Genomic DNA, 26329 nt, shown 5'->3' on the forward strand with positions numbered 1-26329 from the left:
TAAAAGAGAGATCAGTTTGAATGGAAACAATACATCTACAGACAGGTAAATCTACCTAATAGACTTCACTAAAAAGCAAAATTTAACTTGTTGGACTTCTGGCTACAATGACAATCTGCTGTTAATGATTATAAACCCCTGCTATTATTTGTGAATTTATTTTCTCAACAGTTACCACAAATCTCCACAAGAAAAAAGTAAAAATTTGAAAATATCCTTGGCAAAAATTGCTAAGCAAAGTGAATCATAACTGATGTTGATAAAGACATTAAATAGAGCTTTCAAGGAGAATTAGTTTCAACAAGTGTTCAAAAGGTTATTTAAAATCAATTTTAAAACAGATTCTTCACAAGTTATATCACAGAAACAGAGTGCCCTCTACTGGAAGTTAATTAACACAAATCCATCTCAGGAACAAAAAAAGAACATTTAATTTTTTAAAAGGCCAAACAAATATTAAATAATTGCTTACTAGACAAGGAGCTGCATTGTGTTCCCCTAAGAAAAGAAAACTAATAAATGCTTAAAATACTTAAAAATAAGACCAAGCTCTCTACTGCATGTGTACACAGAAATATAACACTGAATTTTCACATACAGACATGTCGCAGACAGCTCTCTTTTGCTAAAAGGAAAGGTTATCATCAGTTATGAATCACACTTTCGGTAACTAGATTCCAACATATGTCCTATAATGGTAAGAAGATAATGTCAAAGACGGTAAAGAAATTCTATTAATAAAGTGAGCCACTCCTACTTAACTGGGCTAGGGGATCTGTATGTACAGGAAACCACAAGATCTAAACTGTTTAGGTATAGCCTAGATTTCAATTTCCGCCTAAAACCGTACTAGACCCGTCCATGAACCATATCAGTAATAAATATTACTGAAAATATTATGCCTAGGGTGCCTGGGCGGTTCAGTTGGTTGTCTTCGGCTCAGGTCATGATCTTAGGATCCTGGGACTGAGCCCCCAGACTGGGCTCCCTGCTTCCCCCTCTTTCTCTGCCCCTCCCCCCTGCTTGTGCTCTCTCTTGCTCTCTCTCTCTCATGAATAAATAAAATCTTTAGGGATGCTTGGGTGGCTCACTCGATTAAGTGTCTGCCTTTGGCCCAGGTCATTATCCCAGGGTCCTGGGATAGAGTCCCACGTGGGGCTCCCTGCTCAGCTGGGAGCCTGATTCTCCCTCTGCCTGTCACCCCCCTGCTTTGTGCTCTCTCTCTCTCTGATAAATAAATATCTTTAAAAATTTTTTTAAATATTTTTAAAATAAAAAAATAAAAATATTATGTCTAAAATACAAACATAAGTGTTTAAGGATACTTTGAACATCTGCAATACGAAACACTATTAATTGGTTATAAAACATTTAAGAGTAGAGGTGCCTGGGTGGCTCCATCAGTTAAGCGTCTGCCTTCCTCTCACATCATGATCCCAGGGTCCTGAAATGGAGACCCCTATCAGGCTCCCTGCTCAGTGGGGAGTCTGCTTCTACCTCTCCCTCTACCCCTCCCCCTGCTCGTGCTCACTCTAATAAATAAATAAAATTTAAAAAAAAATTTTTAAGAGTAAAATGATACAGTCACTGTGGAATACCACAGAGCAATTCCTCAAAAAATTAGAGAATTACCATGTGATCCAGCAACTCCACTTCTGGGTACATAGCCAAAAGAATTAAAAGCAAGGACTCGAACAGATATTTGTACATCAATGTTCAAAGCAGCATATTCACAATAGCCAAAAGACGGACAAAACCAAATGTCCATCAAGAGATGGACAAAATGTAGTATATACATTTAATGGAACATTAAGTCAGCTTTAAAAGGAAATTCTGATACATGATACAACATGGATGAACCTTGAAGAGTTATGATGAATGAAATACACAAGACACAAAAGGACAAATATTGTGTAATTCCACTTATATGAGGTACCTAGAATAATCAAAAGCATGAAGATAGAATAGTGGTTACTAAAGGGGTAGGACAGGGGGAATGAGGAGTTATCATTGTTTAATGCATGCAGAGTTTCAGTCTGGAATGATAAAATAGTTCTGGAGCTGGAAAGTGGTGCTAGTTGCACAACAATGTGTAAATATGATTTCAAGTGATTCCTTGTCTGAGTCCACAAACGTTGTTATTTCACCAGCTACATTAAATTTGTAGGTCCCTGAAAAGGCCTGTATCACAATTCCACAACACCGAAGGATTTAAGCACAGTACTCACCTGCCGCTGAACCCTTACTTCACGCTTTTGATAATTTCTAATCTGTATAAATCTATACATATGATTACACACCATTTCTATCTATACAAATCACTAAAAAACTTAACTTACTTTAGTGAGCTTACTCTAGCAATAATAACAAAAGTTTTAATTGTTGCATTAAGAGCAAATGAAGTTAGTATCAGTATGTAACTTTAAAAGTGTTCTGTAGTTTACACATTGCCAGTAAAACACATGGGGAAAAAGACTATACACTTCAAACATATCTCACTTGAGGACGCTACCTCATGTGCAGTATCCCAATAAGCATGGCAGCCAAACTTGAACTGAGTCTTCCCATAATACAGCAACGACTTAATCGAGAAAGTAAATCAGCAGGCAGACTGGGTAGAAAATATACAAGCTGGACCAAACGCTGCTGAGACTCTGCTGGGAGAACCACCACAGTGCCTTCTTGTGGATCTGGTGGGGTAGGTACACATATTAAATTCATAAAAGATGAATTTATAAAGATATAAAAGTTTACAGAGATTAAATCAATAGAGACTGATAACTGTGTTAAACTGAATTCCAATATATCAACTACATAAAAAGTTTTATCATAAAGTGCATGTTCAACTTAAACTATTTTCTTAAGTAAAACAATGAACTATAATAATTCCATAATACCCGAGTGTCACGTTTGAAATAAGTTTGATGGGGGAAAAGGGATTAAACAGTAAAAAAACAGGTACTTTTGCTCAACAGTGACAGTTACAATATCAACCCAATTTAAAGCAAAAGATACTACAAGCATTAAGCCTTCGGCTCGGGTCATGATCCCAGGTTCCTGGGATCAAGCCCCATATTGGGTACCCTGCTCAACAGGGTGCCTGGTTCCCTCTCCAACTCCCCCTGCTTGTGTTACCTCTCTTGCTGTCAAATAAATAAATAAAAATTTTAAAAACAAACAAAAAAAAAACAATGAAATGTACATTGAAAAACAGCAAATTTTATGGCATGTGAACTACATCTCAATAATATAAATTATATATACGTATATATCCTGGTATGATTTTATTGGTATTTTTGCTTAAAATGCGAAATAGTTCCAGAGATGAATAAAAAAATAAATGTGGAAGTCATAAAAGATATCCATTATGATTAATCTGCTGCCAAAGCTTCAAAGGATTTTTTTAAGAATTCCTCATCAGTTCTGAATTTAAGAACAGCAAGCAGCTGAAAAGATAATTTAAGAATCAAGAATCATCTACAACCACTAAACCTTCTAAAACTACCCTAATAAAAAATACTTGTTATTGAAAATGAGTTTACTATTTGAAATTTTATTTTGTTTTGGCAATTTAACCATGGTATAACCAATTTATAATAAAGGAAAGGCAAACCTAAAGTGTTCTCCTTAGAAATTTCCTGAATGAGGAGTAGATCAATGGCTACCCACACACTTAAACTCTTACCATAGATTCGCAGAGCAGAAGCTTGTAAACTTTTTAGTAATTCTTTATTTGCTCGTGCTGCCGCAGTATGGATAATATCAATAAGCTGTGTTGAGAGCTCAGGATTTCGGGAACCAAGGTGAGCAAGTTGCAGTGGTAAGCCAGCCAGCCAACGGGATAACACCTTACTACGGTATCTAATAAACACCAAATAAGAACAAAATAAAGTGTAACTGCCAAACACAAGGGAAGTAAGTTTAAACATAAAAAAATTTTAACCTGAATATACCACAAAGTAACAAATCATCTACCAAGAACTACCACATGTACCCATTTAAACATTTGAGAGCCTACAAGAATGGCAACATCATTTATTCAGCTACAGCATTTTCCAGGGTTTTACACACTAAATTAAAAAGATCATGTAATCTGGAGCACTATCTAAATTGTACATTTATCTTAAAAAACACAGACACTACTACTCTTTGTACTATTTATCTTGTTAGCTATTATACTGTATTAACACACTGCTGCAGTCAATAAACGATGCTCCCAGAACTAAAGGCTTTGAACCTCTTATTTTAGTTCTTCAGTACACAGGTGACCCTTGAACAACATGGATTTGAACTGCGTGGGCCCACTTATAATCAGTTTGTTTGTTTGTTTTTCAATAAATATACTGGAAAATTTTTTGGAGAACTGCAACAATTTGAAAGCCTCACAAAGTGCATAGCCTAGAAATACCAAAAATACAGTATTCTTCTTAGAAGTCAGATGCAACTATAAGAATATATGTAACAGGGGCACCTGCGTGGCTCAGTGGGTTAGGCCACTGCCTTCGGCTTGGGTCATGATCTCAGGGTCCTGGGATTGAGCCCCACATCGGGCTCTCTGCTCAGCAGGGAGCCTGCTTCCTCCTCTCTCTCTGCCTGCCTCTCTGCCTGCTTGTGATCTCTGTCAAATAAATAAATAAAATCTTAAAAAAAATATATATATATATGTAACATAAAATATGTGTTTATCAACTGTTATTGGAAAGGCTTCTAGTCAACCGTAGGCTATTAGTAGTTAAGTTTTGAGGGAATCAAAAGTTACACACAGATTTTTTGTGTCAGGGGGTGGAGGGGCATGGGGAAATGTGTCAGGGACCCTAACCCTACAATGTTCAAGGGTCAACTGCACTTGTACTTGGTAAAGCTCCAATGTCTCTTTACTCAAGTAACAGCAATCACTTTTGCTGCACCGCAAAAGTTTAATGATTTAAGCATGACCTTTGTTGTCACACAGATCTGAACTTAAGTCTGAGCTCTGTTTCCCATTAGTTATAGGACACTCACCAACTTGCTTAACCCAAGCTTCAGTTTCCTCCTATAAAACAAAAGTAACAATACCTACACTTCATAGCAGGAGTATGAGATTTAAATAAATTATGTAAAGCACCTGGTTTGTACTAAAGACTCAAATATGTTTCAACAACTACCTATGTATGCTGAGGTAGCCCCAACCCTCATCTTCTGCCTAAACATATCTTCCTATCTGAAATATATCTCAAACTCACATCAAAAAATTAGTTCCTGGGCACCTGGGTGGCTCAGTGGGTTAAGCCGCTGCCTTCGGCTCAGGTCATGATCTCAGGGTCCTGGGATCGAGTCCTACATCGGGCTCTCTGCTCAGCAGGGAGCCTGCTTCCCTCTCTCTCTCTGCCTGCCTCTCTGTCTACTTGTGATCTCTGTCAAATAAATAAATAAAATCTTTAAAAAAAAAAAAAATTAGTTCCTTAGTTTTTGTGTTGTCCATCTCACTTGATAGCACCAAACTCAGCCAGAAACATATTCTTATCTTCTACTGTCCTCATTCTTGTACCATATAACCCAACATGTAATTAAACACTAATGGTTCAATTTCCAAAATTTTTACAGAAAGCTAAAGGCAAGGCTGAGGCTGCTATAGGTTATTCCAATTGTCCTTAAGCTGTAAGTGGACAAGTGGAAATACAAACTCAAAGAGCTTTTATTTGCGTGGTTATACACATAAAGATTATTGGCCCTATTATATATGCTTTTTTATATAAGTTTATACCTTTTCTTATTACAACCAAATGAGATAAAAAGTGAACTCCTCCAAAGATTTTATCACCCTATTGTCTTATTTAAATAGACTTAAAAAAAAAAAACTTACAAGAAAAAGAAACGCAAATTAAATGAAACTTTACCTGAGCCTGTAAGATCTCAGTTCTTCTTTTTGATAAATTTTACTGAAAAACTTCAGTAACAAAGTCCGAACTGGAAGGAGAAGGCCCCTCTGCTGATATAATGTATAAACTGCCTTGATGAGAGACTCTGTAGCCTCTAAAAACAAAAACAACTGCATATGAAGCAAATGTTTCTTCACCAGCTCTAATTCCTCTAAAAGCACAGAAGCACTTTACTTTGTTCCTATGACAAAGCAGATCTTAGTCACAAACTGTTAACTACCACTAAAGTCCTGTAGCACTTTTTACTATAAAAGTCAAACCAACCAGAGATTACAGTATAATTTTTCCTGAGGGACAACAAACCTATGTAGTGATGACAACAACCAGGATATCAGAAAGATGAGTAAGATGGGAACCAAAAAGGAAAGCTTTGTTTTTGAATGAAGACAATTAGTAAGTCACACTAAAAAAGAACTTAATGTGACATAACTTCAGGGTAGAAGAAAGGTAGAGGATTCATTCTATACAGATAAAAGGGAAAAGTACTCAATTTCTAATCAAACTAGACCAGAAAAAGGTATCTTTTCATCATTAGACTCAATGGCATTTCCTCTTAATAACACCTATCTTCTTTTACTCAAGTCTATAATCTACTAGAAATCTTACCATATTGCTTCAGAGTGGACCTACTCACTGAGGAGATTCTCTGAGCCACAAAAAACTTCAGTGTTCAAGTAGACAGTCCTTTATAATTCTATAAGCTACATTTTATGGCCTGAATATAATTAATCTGACTACCTGGAATGTCTGGAAGTCATTAGTTCAAAGCTAGACCCTAACAGCATGCATAAGAGCTCCTCTCTGGGGCACCTAGGTGGCTCAATTGTTAGGTGTCTGCCTTTGGCTTGGTCATGATCTCAGGATCCTGGGATCAAGCCCCACATTGGGCTCCCTGCTTAGTGGGAGGCCTGCTTCTCTTGTCTCCCACTCCCCCTGCCTGTATTCCCTCTCTTACCATGTCTCCCTCTCTGACAAGTAAGTGAAATCTTTAAAAAAAAAAAAAAAAAAAAAAAGGAGCTCCTCTCTTAAAGAAAGACAAAGCATTAACACCTACCTCTGTTAGGTTGTATCTGCATTAACCTCCATGATACCCCAAGCAATCTGTTCAGCTGCTTACTATTTAGCCTAAAGCCATCTTCAAGGGTCTCTGTCACAAATTTCCTTATCATTTCTATCCAATTGGAATCCTTCTGTAAAGTTGAGGCATTTGCCAGGGAGACCATGATATCAGACAGTGTTAAATTCAGTAATAGATGATCTACATTATTGGAGAGAATCGTGCAATGCTTGATGCTAAAAACAAACAAAGATATATACATCTATAAAGTGTTATATCTACCATGCCTGCTTTACTTAGAATACTTAAGCAATGGGTCAAAATATTTCCTTCTAAATAATAAATTGCCAAGAAGACAGGTATAGAGGCAAGGTTTAGGTCACTGTTTTATAAATAAACCATTCCTTAAGGTTGTTAAGAAGACATGAATTACACTGTATACTGCTTAGTTCATTACCCAAGTTCCTCTTCACACAAAAATTAAAGGCCCTTGTAACAATGCTTGGTAATCCTGAACGTAATTGAAGACTTGAGAACCTCAACATGCTTGAAGATTTTTTTAAAGCAGGTATTGATATTTGGATATAGGTCACAGTAGATCTTGACTCTGCTTCTACCTCACCACATAATCACTAATTTCTCCTGGCCACAATTTCTGTATGTGGGACATAAGGAGACTGATCCAGATAAGCACTGTTCTTAAACAACTTACATGATGCACATATTAAAATTGTTTTTTTCTAACCAAATAAAACATTTCTTTCAAGCCTTCAAAGAAATTTCAAAAAAAAATCTCAAATACTTTCAATAAAAACAGAAATTGCAACTTAGAATATAAATAATTTTCAGACTACGGCATATTCAACAGCAGAGCCTATTTATTTCGGGTTTCAAAAAATGTAAAGTTAATTAAAATAAAAAATCTCATTAACCAATTTTAAAGGAAAAGGTTAATCCTAGATCAAGAATGAGCAAGGGAACAGTAGTGAAGAATCAAGAATACATGGGAAGGGAAATAAAAGAAATCTGGTGCTATCAGAGCATCAGATATAGAGTTAGGAATGACAGATGAGCCTGGAAAGGTAAAATGGAACCAAATTACGAAGAGTCAGGGAGGCTAAGGGCACTAAAATTAATTCTGCAACCACATGAGTAACATGGTTGAAAACTTACTGATGGGTGATTCATAAGGATAGAAAAGGAAAAATGGGACTTATAAGAATAGAAAAAAGAAGCAGGAGTGCCTGGGTGGCTCAGATGGTTAAGTGTCTGCCTTCTGTTCAGGTCATGATCTCCAAGTCCTGGGACCAAGCCCCAGGTCAGGCTCCCTGCTGAGCAGGGTCTGCTTCTCCCTCTACCTCTCCCCTCATGCTCTCTCAAACGAATAAATAAAATCTTTAAAAAACAAACAAACAAAAACAAAGAAGCAGTTAGTTGGCTATTACAGCAATCTAGGCAAGAGACAACAAGCTCAAGAACTAGGGTCAAGGGACGCCTGGGTGGCTCAGTTGGTTGGACGACTGCCTTCAGCTCAGGTCATGATCCCGGAGTTCCGGGATCGAGTCCCGCATCGGGCTCCCAGCTCCATGGGGAGTCTGCTTCTCCCTCTGACCTTCTCACTCATGCTCTCTCTCACTGTCTCTCTCTCAAATAAATAAATAAATAAATAAATCTAATTAAAAAAAAAAAAAAAAAGAACTAGGGTCAATGTTGGTATGGACTGGGAGTAGGCGGGACATTTAGGAAGAGGAAAAATTAGCTGGATTTGAAGTTTAAGTGTATACATGTATACAAATTTGGGGATGGTGGAAACTGGAGGAATCAGAAGTTCTAGTACTGGTAAATGGATAAATGAAGGGCAGAGATCCAGAAAATAATTACTTTTGATATGTGGAGCTTGTAGTGTCTCTGGTATAATTCCAGACAGAGATAGCCAACAGACAACTCAAAGTATAAGTCTGACACCAGAGGGAGAAGTCCAAGCCATTTATTAAAACATGACCACTCCTAGCTGCAAAAGCAGGAAATCCAGTTTTTATTTTGTGTAGTCTTAATCCTAGCTAAACACTGGAATTTAAGAAAGGAAAAACAGAATGGGACGGGTAACTAGTAGTCTACACACCACAAATCCAAATTACTACAAGTTTTTTTTTTTGCCAAACTTCCCAGCACCCAAAACCAAGCACATTTTAACATTAACTAGACCACATAAAAACTTAATTGCCACATTTCTTCAGAAGTAGAGCTTACCAAGATCTACCCTAAGTTTATCTCAAGCAGCATAATCTATTACTGTCTGGAAGTTCTCAATGGACACTGTAAACCTGGAGAATTCATTCTGCTCCTCCAATAATTACTACAAATTTTTACAGACTAAATATGCCAACCATCAATTCTATGAGGGAGGCAGAGCAATGGGGATAACCCAGTTTTCAGTAATGATAATGTAGGTAATTAGAACTAATAATCCCCTTCCTGAAAACAACTTTAAAACTAGATAAAATTGTTTTTAAAAACCTTAAAAGTACTCAAGAGCTAAAAAGATAATGAACATTTACTGGGTCCCAAACTCTACCGGAAAAAAAAAAAAAAAAAAGGCAAGATACTAGCATTCAAGGCTTTGTCCTTAGGACAACCAACAAATCCAAAGAAAAAGCTGCAAAAACTGATGTAACCTTTTAGCAGCCTCACAGGGAAAAATCAGAACCCAGGGCCTGCCAAACATGGGGACTTTCATATATCATCCAGGGTAAAAGTGAAATACAAACAGCTCTTAGATAAAACTTCATTTCAATTTTGCTCTATACCAGTGATTTGAATAACAATTCCTCCCAACTAACTCTACATATTCAACACAATTCAAATAAAATCCCAGGATGCTATCTGCAGTTATTAATAAACTGATTCTGAAGTTTATATGGGAAGGCAAAAGACCTAACAGCCAACACATGACTAAGCAGAACAAAGCTGGAGGACAAATTCTATCCAGTTTCAAGAGTTATTATACAACCACAGTAATGCAAACAGCATGGAATTGGTAAAAGAATAGGCACATATAGGTTAATGGAACAAAGACCTCCGAACAGACCCACAAAAATCTAATCAACAAATCTCTGACAAAAGAGCAAAACCAACTCAATGGAGAAAGGATGGTCTTTTCAACAAATGGTGCTGGGAGCAAATGGACAGAAATTCTACAAATGAAAAACAAATTCAGTGGATTTGTATCTGAGCTCAGATTAACAAAACTGAGTAATTAAAAGCTGGCAGATATGAGGTAAAGAAAAATAGGTAGAAGATTCAGTAAATAGGTCTAACATATGTTTTATTACTTTTAGAAATAGGACTATAGTAACTTTTTAAAAGATAATCAGAATTTATCAGATCTGTTTAAAGACCTTTCATTCCAGATTTAAGATCTCAGATTTAAGAAATTCACTGACATCCTAAGGAAAATTAAAAAAAAAAAACAAAAACAAAAAAAAACCCACCTGGATACACCATTGTGAAACTAAAGAAAATAAAAAGAAAAATCATGGGAAGTGGGAACAGGAATTTTGTAAAGTAACACAATTAGACTCATAGCTGACTTCTTAATACAGCAATGAAAATCAGCAGACAGTGAAGTGTTACTGTCAGTGTGCTCAAAGAAGAAAAGAGCCAAACCTAGAGTACTACACTCTGCTAAAACACTCTTTAGAAATGAAGGAAAAGTATTTTTAGACAAAACAAAAAACAACTTCCAGCAGATTCTAAATGATCCCAAATGGATGGAAACAGATACAGGAAAAAATGAAGAGAAAAAAAAACAAAAAAACAAAACTGGAAATACATAAATAAAACTCAGGTGATGCATACAAGTTCTGCAAAAAACTAATTTTTGATGGAGAGCTCAAATTTTATCATTGGCACAAATACTGTCAGCTGTTTTCTTGGAATTGGTAGGCTTTGTTCATTTTGAGAAAATAATTGCCAAATACCCAACTCTGAAAACCTGTAGTTTGTCATTCTTTCAAGTTAAAATTGTGTCTGTCACAGGAAAGTACTCAGAAGTAGAATAATCACAAAAATGTGTTTCTTGAGATAACCATCATCCTGTGTATGCAGCCAAATTACTTTACCCCAGTACCCCCATTTCATCACACTGAATATAAGGGGGAAAAAATGTGTTCTCAAGGGTCGTGACTTAATAAAATTAAGTAATTTTTACTGCTTCATTAAGGACCTTTTTAAGCGAAACTGGCTCTGGCTTGTTCTTTTAGACTGTGAGTGCACAGTGATGAACAATACAATGTTTTACTAGTACAGTTTGATGCCACTGCCTTAGTTTATGCTAAGATACTGGCAATTTTACACACCACTGCTTTTGTGCCATTAGTGCAAATGTCAGAAAAATCAAAAAGGCAAATAATGTCTTAATATAATTGTGAAAACAGTTCTGACTTTATAGACCCAGAGGTCACAGGCCACCCTTTGAGAACCACTGTCTTAGATAAATGACTTAAGAGTAAGCCAGCTGGGGCGCCTGGGTGGCTCAGTGGGTTAAAGCCTCTGCCTTCAGCTCAGGTCATGATCTCAGGGTCCTGGGATCAAGTCCCGCATCGGGCTCTCTGCTAGGCAGGGAGAGTCTGCTTCCTCCTCTCTCTCTCTCTACTTGTGATCTCTCTCTCTGTCAAATAAATAAAATCTTTAAAAAAAAAAAAAAAAAGAGTAAGCCAGCTAACTATAAAAAACTGTCTCACAATATAGCAACAATGATCTACTGTTTACAGGATATCCTAGTAAACGTCCCTCCCCCATCCCCAACCTAATTTGTTCTGTGCTCCTTTATTTTAAGGCTCTCCCAAAGAAACACCCACCCCTAAGAATTTCAGATTCTGAAAAAGAAAAGAAAAAAGAAAAAGAAAAAAAAAAAGTCAGATTCTGGCTTTTCAGTGGCATCCTTATTTAAACCAGTTAGGAAAATTTTCTATATACAATACATCCAACAAACTTCTTTTTACCAAATAAACTTTGTAACTTTCCAGATCATCTTTTCTTTTGGCCTTAACAAACATTTCTATTTAATTTAACTATAGGAAACTCAAATTTCTTCTATAGATGACTGTAAGTCAATCTCCTTTTGAATTCTGCCTCCTTACTCAATTCCTGCTGCACTCTTTCTGTGGGCCCTATTCTGTGCTTATTTTCCCACCAAGAAATCTATTTGCTAGTAACTTTTTTCAAAATCTAATCATTCACATACTGTCTGAATATTTACTATGTTTTTTTAATATAGTCACTTTTTAAAGATAAATACAATTTCTGAAAGAAACCTGTCACTACCATAAGCAGACCAATCTTTCCTAATACATTTTGCAATAAATTCCCAACAGCCCAACCAGCACTTAATCAACCTTGACCTGCCAAATCAAAGTTCTCCATTACCTCTCAGAAAATTAATTTTCCAAATCTTACCAACTAGGAGACTACTGCAGTCAGCAGTGAACTTCTCTCACAAGGTGATTTGTAGGCCAAAGGCAAGACTTAGCTGTATTGCAAACAGAGAGATCTGGGGCCCCCAAGAGAAGAAAGACAAGACACAGCTTCCATGACACAAGAGAAGTCATTTTAAGTCCCCAGCTCTTTTCCTATTTTCCCTGATCAATACCCCCAACTGGCTCTACTGGCCTAAGCACACCTCTTACAACACATCCTAGGAGGCAGAAGAATTACAAAGAAATACAAAAACCTCAGTAGTTAAGGATTTTAAGGGAACTAAAGGAATAAAAAAACTAACAGTCTCTAACAGGCCAGTAAATAGGCTAATCATAACAAACAAATCAGTGGTGAAATTCCCAGTGCTGTTTCAAAAGTAAACAAGGCCCTGCACTCCTTACCCAAGATAAGGAACCTAAGACCCCATCCAGTTTATACCCTAAGGGCTTACCAGAAGCCCTTTCACCTGTCGACAGTTATGTTGATGTCTCCACCCCAGAAGGGGCACAAGGTTCACACACAGCATGCATGTACAGGCATGTCTCCTAAGTATGTCTGCACAAACTTGTGCCTGCCTTTACATGTGATTACAAAGCTCCCCGTTCTGATATTCATCCTAAACCCTAAATAAAAAGAACCCACTCACCCATACTCAGGGAGTCAAGGCGTTGGAAATTATTCCCCCATGATCTCCTTACTTGCAGTAAATAGGTTCTGTTATGTGGCAACTCCACCTGGTGAAATCTCTATATGTAACCCACCAAGGAATGGAATCATGTTATTTTGGTTACAGTATTTGTTCCCAGTACATATTAGAGTTACCTTGTTGGAATAATCACCACATAGATTAATACATTTTGAGCACAAAAAAAGTTTTCTTAGGGGCGCCTGGGTGCCTCAGTCGGTTAAGTATCCAACTCTTGATTTCGATTTGGGTCATGATCTCAGAAATCAAGCCCCACATTGGGCTCTACGCTCAGTGTGGAATCTGCTTGAGAGTCTCTCTCTCCAAACACCCTATGCCCCTCCCTCTGCTCACACTCTCTCTTTAAAATAAATAAAAATCTTCAAATAAAGAAAGAAAGAGGGGCGCCTGGGTGGTTCAGTGAGTTAAGCATCTGCTTCATCTCAAGTCATGATCTCCGGGTCCTGGGACAGAGCCCCTCATTGGGCTCCCTGCTCAGGAGGAAGCCAGCTTCTCCCTCTCCCCCCCCCACCCCTTCTCATCTCTCCCAAAATAAAACCCTTTTTTTTAAATAAAAAAAAAAAAAAAAAGGGTTTTCTTAAAGAGGACTACACTGCCTTTTTTAAAATGCCAATATTTCCAATGACAAAATTATAGCCTTTAATATAAACAAAGAATTGAAAGCAGGGACTCAAATGGACATTTGAAGACCAATGTTCACAACAGCATTATTTGCAGTAACCAAAAGGTAGAAACCACCCAAACATCCATTGACAAGATGAATATATAAACAAAATATGGGTATATACATACAATGGAGTATTATTTAGCCTTAATAAGGAAGGAAAACTTGGAAGCAACCAAGACGTCCATTAGTAAGTAGGTTAATGGATACATGAACTGTGACACATCCATACAAGAACATAATTAAGCACTTTAAAAAAAGAGCTCTCAAGTCATGAAAAAAACATGGGGAATGGAAGGATGATAGGCAGAGAACAGAGGATTTTTAGGACAGTGAAACTAACCTATAGGATACTATAATGGTGGATAGATGTCATCATTTATTTGTCAAAATTCATAGAATGTGTAATACCAACAGTGAACCCTAAGGTAAACTATGGATTTGGGATGAAAATGATGTGTCAATGTAGGTTCATAGATTGTAACAAATTAATTTAATTTAATTTGGTTTATTTAATTCTGGTGCAGGATGCGGACAGTGAGGAAAGCTATGTATTTCTGGGAGCAGGAGTACATGACAATTCTGTACTTTCTGCTCAACTTCACTATGTAACTAAAACTGCTCTAAAAAAATAAAATCTATTTCTAAAAAAGGGGGAAAAGTGCTGGTACATGCTACAATACGGATGAACCTTGAAAACATTTTTCTAAATGAAATTAAGCCAGACACAAAAGGAAAATATTTTCTGGTTCTTCTTATGTGAGGTACCTAGAAGAGTCAAATTAACAGAGACAAAAAGTAGAACAGTGGATCCCAGAAGCTGGTGATAGGGGACCATGGTGAATTATTGTTTCATGGGTACAGACTTCTAGTTTAGGAAGATGAAAAAAATTCTGGAAATGGACGGTGGTGATAGCTGCATAACAATGTAAATATACTTAACACTATTGAACCATATACTTTAAATGATTAAAAAGGTCAAATTTCATGTTATGTGTATTTTACCATAATAAAAATCAGTAATATCCTTTGTAACCCTGTATTTTAATTGAAGATGAAAAATTTAGACATCAGGTCAAAAATTAACTGGGGTTACAATGTTGTCTCTCCTAACTTTAACTTACGTTGCCCTCCACAAGTTATCTACCAAGTATTCAACGCAGCATCTTATGGAAATAAAAGAGCAGTCCAAAGGCCCTAAAAATGAATCCTGGGGAAATCTTCTGAAGAATAAGCTAGTTATATTGCCAATCTATTTTTGCTAAAAATTCCACAACTGCAAAGTCAGCTGGGAAGACAACACAGAATTAGGAGGACAATAAGCTCACCTCTTCCATGCATACAACTAGGTAACACCCATATCAGTTTAAATTACCCGGGAAACCACCCAAAGACTAGCAGAACAAATTCCACAACCAAAGCCAACAAAGAGGCCATATTATAGAAAATTGGAAAGGCGAAGACATGGTCTGGAAGCAAAATGAACCGTGGCCATTTGACACAATGGAGAGAGAGCTAGTGGTGTGGAGAAGGGCAGAAAACAGACTTTCACACTGAGAAGTCCACAAACAGGGAGAATGAATCTCCAGAATATTTACCTTTGAAAGTGAGAGGGGCTAAATTTTCTGAGTTCTTAAAACCAGCAAGACTTGAAGCCTGGAATTTTAAAAATTGGTGGACTTGGCTCTGTGAGAGCCCCGAAGGCGTTAGAAAACAAGAGTTCTGCGATAGAAGAGATAACAAGACAAATACCCCTGCAAATACAGTGCAGAACCAGCAAGTGGAAAACTCCAGGGGCAGACAGGAGGAAGAATGATTTGCTCATCTCAAAGCATAGTCCAGAGAGGCAGGGACCACAGGGAGACTCCCAAGAACAAAGGACATAGCAGACACAATTTCCCTCCCCAGCCCCCAGCAAAAACAATGGCCACCTGCAGGAACCAACACGGACAACACTCCTAACTTGCTATCACCAAGTTTCTTCACATTCGACCCTCTCCACCACACCCCACCTCAAACATCAGCAGATATGCCCTTCCCAATTACACTGGCCTGAGTCCCAGCACTGCAGGCCCCAACCTCAGCACAAACCCTGACAATGCCACACTACCTGACACTCAGGAGGACCTCACTTCTGACAAGCAGACCCCCACACACCTTGTTAAAATGTGTTAAAGTGTGCCCCACCCCTACCGGAGATCAAATACTGCACGAAATATGCCAAGAGAGACTATGTAAATGCAATGAAGGAAAGAGGCCAAGACTAAACCGGAAAGCACATGCAATACACATAGGAAACACTCTGAAGCGCCAGGCCCTGGGAAATAAGGAACACTGCACTGCAGGGCACTACAGCACCGCTTCTTCGTAAGGCAAACCACAGCAAGAGACCAAAGTGAAACAAGTGTAAGTAATATGCCTGATAGAGAATTTAAAATAACAATCATGAAAATATTAAACTGGGGAAAAGAGTGGAGGACATCACACAGACCGTTAATACAGAGATAAAAGAGAACCAATCAGAGATCAAGAACATAGTAAATGAAATTTAAAATACTCTTGATGGAAGAAATAGCTGGCTAAATGAAGCAGAGGAATGAATTAACAACCTGGAAGGCAGGATAATAGAAGTAACAAGCTGAGCAAAAGAAAAGAAATTATGCAAACTGAGAAAAGTCTTAGGGAACTCAATGACTCCACCAAGTATAACAACATCTGCATTATATGGATCTCAGAAGAAAGAGAAAAGGGAGAAAATTTATTTGAAGAAATAATGACTGAAAACGTCCCTAATGTGGGGAAGGAAACAGAGATCCAGATCCAGGATACACAGAGATCCTGCCCCCATTTCCCACCTTCCTGCCCCCCACTCCAAATTCAACCAAAGGTCAACCAAACAAAACACATAGTAATTACGATGGCAAAAAATAGCAACAAGGACAAAATTTTAAAAGCAGCAAAAGGAAAAAAAAACAGTTACATACAAGGGAAATCCTATAAGGCTATTAGTGAAATTTTCAGCAGAAACTTTGCAGGCCAGAAGGAAGTAGGGAAAGATATATTCAATGCACTCAAAGATAAAAATGTGCAGCCAAGAATATTCTATCCAGCAAGGTTATCAATCAGAATAGAAGGAGAGATAAAGAGTTTCCCAAATAAACAAAAACTAAAATAGTTCATGATCAGTAAGCCAGCCCTTTAAGAAATATTAAAGTGTACTCTCTCAATGGAAAGGAAGACCATAAGTGAGAGTATAAAAAGTAAAAAACACAGGGGGCACCTAGTTGGCTCAGTCAGTTGAGTGTCTTGACTCTTGATTTTGGCTCAGGTCATGATCTCCGGGTCAAGAGATCGAGCCTGGCATAGGACTCCATGCTCACCACGGAGTCTGCGTGAGTTTCTCTCCCTCTGCCCCTCTACCCCTCCACCACAACTCTTGCAGGAGCACTCTCACTCTCCCTAAAATAAATAAATAAACAAAAAAACAAACACAAAACCCACAAAAACAGTAAGAATAAATATATTTATAAAACTCAGTCAAGGGAAGGCACCTGGCTGGCTCAGTCGGTTAAGTGTCTGCCTTTGGCTCAGGTCATGATCCCAGGGTTCTGGGATGGAAACCCACGTGGGAATCCCTGCTCAGCGGAGAGCCTGCTTCTCCCTTTCCCTCTGTCTGACACTCTCCCTGCTTGTGTGTGCACGCACGCACGCTCTCTTTCTCTGTCAAATAAATATATAAATAAAGTCTTTAAAAAAGTCAGTCAACAGATTCATAAAATAAAAGGGTATTTTATATGAAACATATACCTGAAACATGGAAGAGGAATAAAGCACAGGTTTAAACTTACGCAACCAACAACTTAATACAGACTCCCATATGCAGAAGATGTTATGTACAAATCTAATGATAACTATAAATCAAAAATCTATAACTAATATGCAAAGAATAAAGAGAAAGGAATCCATGTATATTACTTAAGAAAGCCAACAAACCGTGAAAGAGAGCAAGAGAAAGAATGAGAGAAAATCTCCACAAACAAGCACAAAACAAATTAACAAAATGGCAATTAAGTACATACCTCTCAGTAATTACTTTGACTGTAAATGAACTAAATGTTCCAAACAAAAGACACAGGGTGACAAAGTGGATTAAAAAAAAAAAAAGACCCATCTATATGATGCCTTAAAAAGACTCATTTCAGACCTAAAGACACCTGCGGTTTGAAAGTAAGGGGATGGAGAAATATTTATCATGCAAACGGTGCCAAAAGAAAGCCAAGGTAGTAATACTCATATTGGACAAAACAGATATTAAAACAAAGACCAGGGTGCCTGGGTGGCTCAGTGGGTTAAGCCTCTGCCTTTGGCTCAGGTCATGATCTCGGCGTCCTGGGATCAAGTCCAGCATCGGGCTCTCTGCTCAGCAGGGAGCCTGCTTTCCCCTCTCTCTCTGCCTGCCTCTCTGCCTACTTGTGATTTCTCTGTGTGTGTGTCAAATAAATAAATAAAATCTTTAAAAAAACAAAACAAAACAAAGACCATAACAGGAGACAAAGAAGGACACTATAATTAAAGGGGACAATCCAACAAGAGGACATAACAGTTCTAAATATTCACGCACCCAAATACATAAAACAGTTAATAACAAACATAAAAGGAATAATTAACAGTAATACAGTAACAATAGAGGATTTTAACATTTCACATTCACAACAATGGACAGATCATCCAAACAGAGAATCAGTAAGGAAAAAGTGGCTTTAAATGAAACACTGGACCAGATGGATTAGCAGACATGATATTCAGAACACTCCATCCTAAAACAACAGAATACACATCCTTTTTCAAGCACACACAGAACATTTTCCAGGACAGATCATATATTAGACCATAAAACAAGTCTCAACAAACTGAAATCATACCATGCATCTTTTCTGATCACAATGCTATGAAACAAGAAATCAACCACAAGATCTGAAAAGAGCACAAATACATGGAGGTTAAATAAGATGCTATTAAACAATGAATGGGTCAAACCAAGAAATCAAAAAGACATTTAAAAAAATTACATGAAAATGAAAACACAAAGGTCCAAAATCTTTGGGATCCAGCAAAAAGTGGTTTTAAGAAGGCAATTTATAGGACACCGGGGTAGCTCAGTGGATTAAGCCTCTGCCTTCGGTTCAGGTCATGATCTCAGGGTCCTGGGATCTAGGCCCACATCAGGCTCTCTGCTCAGCAGGGAGCCTGCTTCCCACCCCCCTGCCTGCCTCTCTGCCTACTTGTGATCTCTGTGAAATAAATAAATAAAAATCTTAAAAAAAAAAAAGAAGGCAATTTATAGAGAATCACAGGCCTACCTCAGGAAGAAAAATCTCAAATAAAAGACCTAACCTTACACTTAAAGCCAGAAAAAGAACAACAACAACAAAAAAAAAACCCAAAGCAGCAAAATTTAAGAAATAATAAAGATTAGAACAGAAATAAATGGTACAGAAATTAAAAAATAGAACAGATAAATGAAACCAGGAACCGATTCTTTGGGGGGAAAAAAAAATCAACAAAACTGATAAACTTCTAGCAAGACTCATCAAAAAGAGAAAGAGAGAGAACACCCAAATAAACAAAATTACTAATGAAAAAAGAGAAACAACAACCAACGCCAAAGAAATAAAAACAACTGTAGAGGTGCCTGGTTGGCTCAGTCGGTCGGGCATCCAACTCTTGATTTAGGTTTGTTACACGATCTCAGGGCCGTGGGACTGAGTTCCGTGTCAGGCTCTGCGCTGAGTGTGAGCCTGCCTGGGATTCTCCCTCTCCCTCCACCCACCAAGTGCACTCTCTCTCTCTAATGGAAAGGAAAGGAATGGGAAAGGAAGGAATAAAAATAACTGTAACAGGATATTAAGAAAACATATTTGACAACAAACTGGACAACCTGAAAGAAATGGATAAATTCCTAGAAACCTATAACCAACCAAAACTAACACAGAAATAGATATAAAATTTGATTAGACCAATCACCAGCAATGAAACTAAAATAATCAAAAAACTCCCAACAAAAGTCCAAGAGCAGACAGCTTCCCAGGCAAATTCTAGCAAACATTTAAAGAAGAGTTAATACTCCTCCTCCTTAAACTATTCCAAAAAATACAAAAGGAAGGCAAACCTCCAAATTCATTCCATGAGGCCAGTATCACCCTGCTACCAAAACCAGATAAAGATACCACCAAAAAAGAGAACAGGCCAGTAGCTCTTAAGAATATAAATACAGGGGCACCTGGGTGGCTCAGTGGGTTAAGCCTCTGCCTTCGGCTCAGGTCATGATCTCAGGGTCCTGGGATCGAGCCCCGAATCAGGCTCTCTGCTCAGCAGGGAGCCTGCTTCCCTTCCTCTCTCTCTCTCTGCCTGCCTCTCTGCCTACTTGTGATCTCTGTCAAATAAAATCTTTAAAAAAAAAAAAAAAGAATATAAATACAAATATTCTCAACATTAGCAAACCAAATGAATATGTTTTTTAAAAATCATATACTACAATCAAGTGGGATTTATTCCCAGGAGGCAACAGTTTAACATTCGCAAAACAAGGCACACCTGGGCTGCTCAGTCGGTTCAACGTCTGCTTTCAGCTCAGGTCATGATCCCAGGGTCCTGGGGTCAAGCCCCACTTTGGGCTCCCTGCTCAGCAGGGAGTCTGCTTCTTCCTGTCCTTCTGATGCTCCCCTTGCTTTTGATCTCTCAGTCACTCTCTCAAATAAACAGTCTTAAATATATATACGTTTGCAAAAGAAGGGGTAGCTAGCTGGCTCAATTGATAGAGCTTGTGACTTTGATCTTGGGGTCATGAGTCAAGCCCCACATTGAGTATGGAGACTACTTTAAAAAAGTAAAATGTTAAGGGCGCCTGGGTGACTCAGTCTGTTAAGCGGCTGCCTTCAGCTCAGGTCATGATCCCAGGGTCCTGGGACTGAGTCCCACATCCGGCTCCCTTGCTCAGCAGAGAGCCTGCTTCTCCCTCTCCCTCTGCTTGCCGCTCTGCCTACTTGTGCTCTCTATCCTTCTGTCAAATAAATAAATAAAATCTTTTAAAAAGTAAAATGTTAAAAAGAATATATATTTGCAAAACAATGTGACACATCACATCAATTAAAGGATAAAAACTATATGCTCGGGGCACCTGGGTGGTTCAGGGGTTTAAGCCTCTGCCTTCCGCTCAGGTCATGATCCCAAGGTCCTGGGATCGAGCCCCGCATCAGGCTCCTCAGGGAGCCTGCTTCCTCCTCTCTCTCTGCCTGTCTCTCTGCCTACTTGTGATCTCGATCTGTCAAATAAATAAATAAAATCTTTAAAAAAACAAAAAAACAAAAAAAACTATATGCTCATTTCAACAGATGCAGAAAAAGCATCTGACAAAGTATAACATCTATTCATGTAAAAACCCTCAACAAAGTTAAGTCCAGAAGAAACATAACTCAACATAATAAAGGCCTTACATGAGGGTGCCTGGGTGGCTCAGTCATTGGGTGCCTTCCTTTGGCTTGGGTCGTGATCCTAGAGTCCTGGCATCGAGCCCTGCATTGGGCTCCCTGCTCAGCAGGGAGCCTGCCTTTCCCTCTCTCACTCCCCCTGCTTGTGTTCCCTTTCTAGCTGTCTCTCCCTCTGCCAAATAAATAATTATCTTTTAAATAAATAAATAAAGTCCTTATATGAAAAACCCACAGCCAACATCACATTCAATGGTGAAAAACTGAGAGCTTTTCCCATAACGTCAAAAACAAGGCAAGGATGTCCACTCTCATCCCTTTTATTCAACATAGTAATGGAAGTCCTAGCTACAGCAATTAGACAACATAAACAACCAAAATGTTAAAGAAAAAAACTACTTGCAGATGACATGATACTCTATACAGAAAACCCTGAAGACTCCACCAAGAAACTATTAAAACTGGTAAATGAATTCAGTAAAGTTCCAAATAAAGTTCCAGGATACAATGTACAGAATTCTGTTGCATTCTTACAGACTAATAATGAAGCAAGGAGCAAATGAAATTAGGAAAACAATCCCATTTACAATTGTACCACAAACAATAAAGTATCTAGGAACAAACTTAACCAACGAGGTAAAAGACCTGTACTCTGAAAACTTTAAAAACACTGATGAAAGAAATTCAAGACAATGCAAAAAAAAAAAAAAAAAAAAAAAAAGGAAAGACATTCTATCCATGCTCATGGGTTGGAAAAACAAATATTGTTAAAACGTCTATACTACACAATATATGGATTTAATACAACACCTATCAAAATGCCAACAGTATTTTTCACAGAACTAGAACGATCCATCCTAAAATTTGTATGGAATCACAAAAGACCTCAAATAGCCAAAGCAATCTTGAAAAACAAAAATAAAACTAGAGGTATCACAATTCCAGTTACATTCCACGTTATACTACAAAGCACTAGTGAAACCGTATGATAATGGCATTAGACACATAGATCAATGGAATAGAACAGAAAAACCAGAAATAAACCAACAATTATAAAGTCAATTAATCTTTGACAAAGGACTGAATATACAATGGGGAAAAGTCTCTTCAACAGCTCTGTGAACAGCTACACACAAAACAATGAAACTGGACCACTTTCTTATGCCATATACAAAAATAAATTCAAAATGGATTGAAGACCTAAATGTGAAACCTGAAACCATAAAAATCCTTGAAGAGAGCATAGGCAGTAATCTGACATGGGCTGTAACAACAGTTTTCTAGATATGTCTCCTGAGACAAGGGAAATAAAAGCTAAAGTAAACTACTGCGACTACATCAAAATAAAGCTTCTGCCCAGAAAAGGCAACAATTAACAAAACTAAAAAGCAACCTACAGAATGGAAGAAGATATTTATAAATGACTTATCCAATAAAGAGTTAGTATCCAAAATGTATAAAGAACTGATACAATCAGTACCTAAAAAACAAATAACCCAAAACTGAGCAGAAAACATGAACAGAAATTTCTCCAAAGACATCTAAATGGCCGACAGGCACATGAAAAGATGCTCAACACCACTCATCATCAGGAAAATGCAAACCAAAACTACAATGATATCACCTCACACCTGTCAGAGTGGCTAAAATAAAAAACACAAGCAACAACAACAACAAAAACACATACACACAACAAACAAGTGCTGTTGAGGATGTAGGAAAAAAGGAGAACTCATGCACTGTTGCTGGGAATGCAAGCTGGTGCAGCCACTGTGGAAAACAGTACAGAGGTTCTTGAAAAAATTAAAAACCAGAACCATCCTACAATCCAGGAATCACACTACTGGGTATTTACACCAAAAATACAAAAACACTAATTCAAAGGGATACACGCACCCCATGTTTATTGCAGCATTATTTTCAACAGCCAAACTATAGAAGCGGTCGATCAATAAATGAATGGATAAAGTTTTAAGAAGGCCATTTATAGAAACCAAGCTCACCTCAAGAAGCAAGAAAATTTTATTAGATAACTTGTTTTTATATTTATTTCCTCTCACTTGAGGTAAACATTTTTAAAAGTTTCCAGGCTTACAATTTTAAACTCCATCTTCTAATCCATAAGCCTCTCTGTTTTATCCCTCTTTCTGATACTGGTATTAGTTTCACTATTAGTCTCCTCATATATAAATGATACAACTAGGTGACCTTTAAGAAACTCTCACTTAGAGATTACATAGTACTTCTCCCAAATAAAATACCCACATCAAGAAATTTTATTAAATTTATTAACAGAATTTGATACCTGATACTCAATTTGCATAAAATATTTATATATTCTAAAAAAAATTTTTTAAATGAAAATTTTAAGGCTTAAAGTGACTTGTTCAAGATCAGCCATACTACTGCAACTTTTAGTTTTATTTCACAAAATTTAGATATGAACCCCTCACAGTGTAGAAAGTTCCAGTTTAAGGCTATTTTTTGGTAATTTCAGGTTAAAAAATTTTTCAAGTCTATACAGTGGAAGGAATCACAATACCTTTTATTTGTCTCTTTCCTTTTGTGCTTGGTTATTTCTTTTAAGGCATATGGAAAATGACTCATAAAATGGTGTTTGAAATCAATAAGATAATTCTTTCGAAGCCACGACTCCTATTAAAATAAGCGAGTATTAGAAAATCTACAAGAAACAATTATTTAAAATAACCAAATTTAAGCAGAAATTTGACTACCTATTAATATTCAATTATAAATTTACAATTATAATACCCCTTTTGCTCATGATAGAAGATATAAATAAATTTTAAAATCAGAGTAAAACATTAAGGCATCCAATTCTCACCCACAGATATTTTAGGTGCTTATTAATTATCTTTACCTGCATTTTATCTACTGTTTAAAAGAAGAAAAAGGGAGAAAGTATGATGTAAGAAAATTCTTAATTTGAACCTCTAGTGCAGGATTTGTAAAATATATCAGAAAGTCTTCTACCTTGTGTTCTATTTATAGAAAAACTCTATTTCATAGCAATTCTATTATTTTCAATTAAATATATTTAACAGTGTCACAAAGCAATGAACTTCTCTAAAATTCTTACAGTATTCATGAATCTTTCTCTCCTACTTAAAATACTAATTCCAGATCACCACACTCTTATTTCCTCCTATCCAGAGAACCAACCATGCCATTTTGCCAGGAACTGAATGGTTTCTTGGGATGTTGGACTTGAGGTGTTTAAAATAGCTGGTCACGCAACAGCTCCTTATTCTCCTTTTCTGGATTCTTCTCTTTGTGCTAATCTGTAATTGTATACTCAACATGTCCTTCTGGACTTCTAAAAAGCATCTTAAATTTAACATGAATAGGGGTGCCTGGGTGGTGTAGTCAGTTAAGCACCCAACTCTTGGTTTTGGCTCAAGTCATGATCTCATGAGTCATGGGACTTAGCCTCACATGGGGTTCTGCACTCAGCAGGGAGTCTACTTGGGCTTCTCTCTCCCTCTCCTCCTCACCCCCACCCCCTCATGCACTCTCTCTCTAAAATAAATAAAGCTTAAAAAAAATTTAACATGAATAAACTGAAGTCTCCCCACCAGCAGTCACACTGTTATTTGGACCGTAACACAGGCATTATCCTTACTTCTCTTTCCTTCACTATGTACATCAGCAGTCCCACTGGCTTTATCAGAATCCAGCTGCTTCTCATAGTTTCAATCACTAGTTACCATTTTACTCCAATCAACCACTCGTACCTAGATCACTACAACAGCCTCCCATCGGTTCTCCCTACTTTTCCTCTTATCTTCCTCAAAAGTCAATTCTCTACATAGCAGCCAGGGTGATCTTTTAAAACATAAATCATGCTTCAAAATACAGGAGGGAGAAAGGGAGTAAGTGTATATGTAGGGCAGGACTGGTTATCCACAGGATGGATGGTGTGAGGTTGGGCTCCAGTTCTGCTACAGGTGGATGCTGACCACAGGAAGCTCGCTGTTCTACTTGCAAATTCAACATATTAAAGTTAAATACACATTCAGATCATGCCAGTTCCCTGCTGAAACATTCCATTGTCTTTTCATCACATTCAGGTTAAAATCCAAACTTGTTACCATGGACCATACGGTCCCACGATCTGGCCTCTGTCACTTTCTCTCACTCATCATCTTCTACCATTCTCCTGGTGCCTCACTTGCACAGGCTTTCCTGCCATTCTTCAAATATGTCAAATCTGTTCTCACTTCAGGGGCTTTACACTTGCTATTTCCTATGCCTGGAAGGTTCTTCCCACAGGTCTTTACAACACTTGATCCTTTAACTTCACTGAGTGCCATTCGAAGTCATGAAAATGGGTGCCTGGGTGGCTCAGATGCTTAAGTGTCTGCCTTTGGCTCAGGTCATGATCTCCAGCTCCTGGGATCGAGCCCCATGTCAGGCTCCCAGCTCAGACGAAGTCCGCTTTTTCCTTTTCCCTCTCCCTCTCCCCCTACTTCTGCTGTCTCACTCAAGTGAATAAATAAAATCTTTAAAAAAACAAAAAGAAAAAAGCCATGAAAATATTTCTGACCACCTATTTAAAATAGCTCCCACTTGGGATGCCTGCGGGGCTCGGTCAGTTAAGAATCTGCCTGTGGCTCAGGTCATGATCCCAGGGTTCTGGGATCGAGCTCCACACTGGGCTCCTTGCTCAGTGGGAGCCTGCTTCTCCCTCTCCTCTCCACTTGTGCTCTATCTCTGTCACTATCTGTCTCTCTCTCAAATAAATAAAATCTTAAAAAATAAAATAGCTCCCCCTCATTCTGTTCCAGGACCTGTTCTCTCTTTACCCTGCTTTACTTTTATCTTTCTTCTTAGCACTGATGTTATATATTTGTTTACATCCATCAACCCCACCAGAAGGTTAATAACTGTGAGGGCAAGCAACGCTGCAATGATGGAATTGTCCTTCATCTGTGTTGTCTAACACAGCAGCCACTAGCCACATGTACCTACATGAGCACTTGAAATGTGGCTAGTACAACT

At 37.8% G+C, this 26329-nt stretch overlaps 1 protein-coding gene across 1 annotated transcript in view; it reads right to left on the reverse strand.

Moving 5' to 3' along the window:
* LOC111146291 (testis expressed 10) overlaps nucleotides 1-26329 on the reverse strand; it is a 64705-nt gene that overhangs the window by 27072 nt on the left and 11304 nt on the right. Inside the window, exons 5-9 of the mRNA XM_022501781.1 lie at nucleotides 23850-23962; nucleotides 6973-7211; nucleotides 5877-6012; nucleotides 3686-3861; nucleotides 2513-2690 (exon numbers count right to left, since the gene is read on the reverse strand). Of these exons, the coding sequence (XP_022357489.1) occupies nucleotides 2513-2690; nucleotides 3686-3861; nucleotides 5877-6012; nucleotides 6973-7211; nucleotides 23850-23962 (842 nt within the window). The remainder of the gene's footprint in view (nucleotides 1-2512; nucleotides 2691-3685; nucleotides 3862-5876; nucleotides 6013-6972; nucleotides 7212-23849; nucleotides 23963-26329) is intronic.

This window comes from Enhydra lutris, unplaced genomic scaffold (assembly GCF_002288905.1).
Source record: "Enhydra lutris kenyoni isolate GAN:26980312 unplaced genomic scaffold, ASM228890v2 scaffoldscaffold13, whole genome shotgun sequence".
Classification (NCBI taxonomy): domain Eukaryota; kingdom Metazoa; phylum Chordata; class Mammalia; order Carnivora; family Mustelidae; genus Enhydra; species Enhydra lutris.